The sequence below is a fragment of the Scomber japonicus genome, chromosome 16, assembly GCF_027409825.1.
Source record: "Scomber japonicus isolate fScoJap1 chromosome 16, fScoJap1.pri, whole genome shotgun sequence".
NCBI lineage: Eukaryota > Metazoa > Chordata > Actinopteri > Scombriformes > Scombridae > Scomber > Scomber japonicus.
The window spans coordinates 9701632-9707259 of NC_070593.1; the positions used below are offsets into that span (position 1 = coordinate 9701632).

The 5628-nt window shown below is 42.0% G+C and overlaps 1 protein-coding gene across 1 annotated transcript; it reads right to left on the bottom strand.

The window, feature by feature from the left end:
• Window positions 1-2069: 2069 nt before the first annotated feature.
• On the bottom strand, window positions 2070-3824 carry nkx2.1 (NK2 homeobox 1). Its single transcript, XM_053335756.1, has 2 exons — window positions 3467-3824; window positions 2070-2746 (listed from the first exon to the last, which is right to left on the bottom strand). Exons 1-2 carry the CDS (start codon window positions 3822-3824, stop codon window positions 2070-2072), a joined length of 1035 nt encoding a protein of 344 aa, XP_053191731.1.
• Between the last annotated feature and the right edge of the window lie 1804 nt (window positions 3825-5628).

Consider the following 5628-nt stretch of genomic DNA (forward strand, 5'->3'; position numbering starts at 1 on the left):
ATGATTAGATTAAGACGATAAGAAAATAGATCCCAATTTAAAGTCGTGAAATCTTGAAATATTAGAATTAAATAGAGCAACAAATAGCTTCACAAAGTAGTTACGGGATACAAATAATCACTCAGCTCAAAACAACAGAAATGTGAAGAAAAGACAGTAAAAAAAAAAAAAAAATCTAATTCTAGCTTCAAGAATTGCTTGCTTTTTTTTTTTTTTTTTTTTTAGAGATAAATGGACAGTTAAAGGAAACATATAGACCTGATTTAAGCGTCTTCTCCAACATTTATAATCTTTATAATATTATCATCTGACCCGCATCGTTTTTAAATTATAGCTATTGGACACATGGGTCAACACTGGATGGAAAATAACTTATTTGCACCGTAAAAAAATCACCTGTCATTACCTTGGTCTCTTAGCAACCTCCGTGTTAAGCATCTAAGGCCTATAGCGCTATAAGGCGGCGGGAGGACAGTGTATAATGATTATTATAGCTTCTATTTACCGAAACTGCACCTACAGAAAAATAAATAATGTGTTATTCACTGCGGCAGTTTTAAAATAAAAAAAAAACCCTTTTGTTATTGTCGAGTCCAAACAGAGACATGAAATGCAGCTTGATCTTTAAGGAAATAAATGTTTGTGCACACATGTTTGTTGTTGACGCTATAAACAGCCTTTCGCCGTTTCCCTTTCAATTCCCTGATTGATTATTGATAAATCAGCTGATAGTCCAGCGCCGTCAGTTCGCCTCGCAAGTTATTTGAGAAGAATGGCGCGCTGTTTGGTCAGGGATTTTCATCGATAAGCTGTCCTTTGAGCAGCGTTTGTGTTTGATGTTGGGAGCCGAGAGACCTCACCTTTCTGACTCACACACACATACACACACACATACGGTTAGCATACAGAAAGAAAAAAAAACACACACCAGCGCTCCAATGGCACACATACACACCACACAGAGAAAGAGAGAGGGAGAGAGAGAAGAAAAAAGAAGGCACATAAAGGCTCAGTTTACTCTGTAGGGCATGCTTGTGTGAGCTGCAGCCTTTAACGATAAGCCCGGGCTGTGTGTGATTTGTCAAAGAACAAAAAAGAAAAAAATAGGCTCCAGCATTTAATTGTCATGTCTGAGTGAGAGCCTGAATGTTGATATAGTTGGCTATTTAGTTTTTTTTTTTTTTTTTTTTTTGCAGTGTGCCAAGCCTGAACCTATTTGGCAACATGGAGTATCTGTTCTTGAGAAGATCATTTTCTCACAGTGAGCCCAGGAATCAATGAAAAAGATCAAGACAATTATATTAAAAATGCTAAATAAATAAATAAATAAATAATAATAATAATAATAATAATAATAGCCTAATAATAATAATAATAATGCTGCACACCGTTTGTGCGTAATCTGATTTTCTCCAGGCCTATTTCCGGTATTTAACACCACATATTTCACAAAAAAACCTTAACTATATTGTTTCCATAATTTATTAATAGGACTGTTTTGTAGTAAGTCAAATATCTATATAAGTTACAAAGAAATAAAACGTACAAATACCAATGAAACGACAACAAACCGGCAAGAGCGTCAAAAACTTTGTACAACAGATAGCTAAAATTCAAACCTTTTACAGAAATATACAAGCTAGATCTACGGCTTACATTAAATTCTATTATAAATCAGAGTCATGTGTGTTTGTTTGTGGGGAGGATTTTTTAACAGCACCCATATACAGCAGTCCTGTAGTCTATATGCCTTTCCTCCAACTAATGCGGCCTATATGACTGCTGATTCATCTTTTGTCTCAATATAATTTACATAAATAAATCCAAAGACTTTCACATCCGCAGTTTCTGGTCAAAAAAAAAAGAATTTCTCTCTCCTTTCTTCTCTCCGTACAAGTCACAATTTCCTTCCAAAAGGTGGAAATTCAAGAGGAGCTTCTGCACCGATTTCACACAGTTCTTGTTCAAATGCGCACATTTACAGTGAAACTGTCTTGAAAGAAATGTGTCTCTGTTGTTTTTTTAAAATCTTAAATAGAAGAAGGTTTAAATGATAGCCGGGGCTCTTGTCACCACGTCCTGCCGTATAACAGGGCTGAACACTGCAGGGCCGAGCCGTACTCTGCGCCGGGGGAATTCAGGTGAGAGAGGCCGGCCACCTGGCTCTGCAGTGATGGCGGACTGGAGGAGTGCGGTGCCAAATCTGGAGAATGACCTGTGCTTCCCACCTGCTGGCTCTGGTGCTGCCCGAGGCCGGATGTGTTGTTGGACATGATCATGACATTGCCCCCTTGCTGGTGGTGGGTCTGTGTGGAGGATGTGGGCGTGTGGCCGCTGCCTTGGCACGGCTTCCCGTCCTTCACTAACACCGGCACGGCCACCCTCCGGGGCGACTGTTGCTGCTGCTGCTGACAGGAGCCGCTGTCCTGCTGCATTTGCTGCTGGGACACTTTGTCTTTCGCCTGCCTCTTCATCTTATACCGGTGATTCTGAAACCAGATTTTCACCTGGGTCGGGGTGAGGTGGATCATACTTGCCAGATGCTCCCTCTCCGGCGCCGAAAGGTATTTCTGCTGCTTGAAGCGTCGCTCCAGCTCGTACACCTGAGCCTGGGAGAACAACACTCGCCTCTTTCTCCTCGGGGTGCTGGACAGAGAGCCCATGCCTTTACCCACGTCTGCCAGGGAGCTGAGGCTGCCCATGCTGCCCATGTTCATCCCCGACGAGGAGCCCATGAAGCGAGAAACTGAGGGATAGAAAATAAAAACAATAAAATATCTGACTTCACTTTAAACCAGTGTAGCAGTGAAATATTACAATGTCCCTTTTGTGGGAAACCTGGAAAATTGTGAGTTCGGATATAGTAATGATTGACAAATATTGGTTATAATTTCATTGATCTTGGCATGCATGTATTTACAACCCTATAATTATTTTCATGACAGTAAAAATGGTGCAACTCATGCTTAAAACCTTCTCCAAAAGATCAGGATCTCTTATCCATTCATCCAAAACTACACCGCCTGTCAAAATACATATTCTTATTATCAACTTGTCAAATTATAGGCTATCAGGTCCATTTCTGAGCACAAAGAGCAGCGATAATTCATGACTGACAGTATATTATTTGTGAATTAATAAAACAAAGTATAGGACGCTGGTTAATAAACTTGTCTTGCACAAATGCGTAAAGCTGAGAAGGAAATCTGGGAATGAATGCTCCTCTGGTGAGACTTTTTCCCCCCCAGATGTTGCCTCAGATGAAATGAAGGATGACTTCACTTGATCTTTGCCTGTCCTTATAATTAAAAATAAAAAACTACTTTAAGAGATATAGGATAGTGTCCACCTCGGCGCTCAAACACGCCCAGCACTAAAACGCAGCATAAAACAAAAAGAAAAGCATGCAAGTAAAAACACTGCGATCACTTCAAAAGCTGGAGTCAAGCAGGTACAGGATACTTACTGGTGGAGAAACGCGGGTCTGGGTTGGCTCCGTACCAGCCGGTGGCAGTGGCGCTGCCCCTCATGCCGTCCTGGTAAGACGGCAGGTCGCCCATGTTGCCGTTACAGTAGCCCCCCATGGCCGTGTGTGACAGCTGAGAAACACCTGCAGCAGTCATGTGGTAAGCCGCAGACACAGTCCCATTATGGCCCATGTGGTGCTGCTGCATCGCCGCCTGAGAGACCTGCGGCTGCCGGTAAGAAGTGAGAGGAGCCCCCAAGTTGTTATTCTCCATACTTACTTTCTTATAGCTCTCCTCAAGGGGACTCAAGATATCGGAAACAGAAAAAGGAGTCGTATGCTTGGGGCTCATCGACATTGTTCTGGGGCTGGAGAGGGAGAAATTAGAAGGCAAGGCAATCTCTCCTTCTCTTTTTTTTTTTTTTTTTTTTTTTTGGCCAAAGCCCCTCTGGTTCCTGTTGTCTCAACGTCGATCCTGGTAGATGAACACGTAGGAGAGCGCCTCAAGTCCGCCTTAATTGGATTGAGTGGGAGCTCGGTGCTGGCTTTGGTTTGTTTTAGCTGGGTGCCAGGTTTAAGGCTACCATCAGAGGCGGGGCATCGGCCACAATACAAAACAGCTCTATAGCCTCCTTTTTACGCCGAGCGTAATTTCACTTACAAGACATGTGCTCCCCTCCCACTAACAATAACATAAGCGCTGTAGTACATGATCATAAATGTTCATCCCGGCGGCGCAGAGTGGCTGCAGGCGGTGTCCCGGCTCACAGCTGATGCATTTAGAGTTTGTGACTTGTTGCTGCCGCTGATAAACACACTGCTGCACCTTGAGATCGCACTGACCACAATACACTTTATTAACTGTAGTGATGTTTACGAGGGCCTCTTGATGAAAGGAGGCCTATATGGACTTGAGAGTTGGAGAACCACTCCTCAGTTGAACTACTGACTTTTAATGGCCATGAGAGGCCTCCAGTGATTGCAGGATTGTTTGTGTTATGCCTTATCGTACTCAGACATGCAAAAGTGCACTTGCGGAGAGGGAAATTGACTGATACTGATAAGTAAATAAATACACATCCGCGTGTTAAGTGGCTGCGTAAATGATTAACCCCCACCGCGTGTTTTTCTTTTGATATCATTGGACGCAAGCAGCGTGTCACCTAAATTCAGATGCACACACTTCGTCTAAGAGACACGGTTAAAAAAAAAAGAGAGAGAGAGTCTGGAGTAGAAGAGGCTCTCGTGTGAAGTTAACGGCGTTCAAGTACTCTCCTGCAGCACAACGCAAGGTAGCCCTCGGTAGCATCTTGCCTAAATGCTCAAGGAGCCGTAACAGTTTAACTAAATCACATCTCATTTCTAGAATGCTTTTTACGCACAAGGGAAGATTTTCGCCTTCATCCAAACAGCCATGAAGTCAAGACATTTTTCTAGAGCCAAATATCCAGAAAGATTTTAGTCTCCCTTTCTTTTCTGCAACTTACACCCAAAAGTGATACAAATATTATATTTTAAGCAGAAATTTATGACATTACACAAGATATTATTAACATTATTGCTGTATTTTTTTATGGAATGATAGTAGACTACCATTTTTTCCCCTCACTTATGCATAGATCTAGCATATCATTTTAAATATTTTAATATAATACAATCCAAACGCTTTCCAATTACTAAATGGACTAAAAACAAGCAGAGACGAGTAGGTACAATAACTTCTAACTTACACACTCTGTGGATGTCAGGACCATACCGGAGCTGCACTTACTGCACTTATATAAAGAAAATAATAAAGAAAATATCATGAAACGTGAAGCCCTTGTCAGGAGGTCTAACTTGCAGCAGCTCCCATAGCAGAAGTGTGTGCCTGGAGGTTGGAGCCGACATCTCACTTAAACAGGAATTAAAGAAACACAGCGTCTTCTGGTGGCAGACACAATCATTTATATTATTGTGACCATTTGTGGCTTTAAACCTTGCTGCTTGTTTAATTTTTCAGAGGTGGAAGTGATTTTTTGTGCTACTTTTTCAGCTTTTTTAGTTTTTTATGGCTGCAACAAGCTGTCAGACTGCAGCAGCATCAGCAGCAGCAGCAGCAGTAGTGAGATGTGCGGTCCCATCACATTACAGCAGTGACATGCAGATCACTGACACACTGT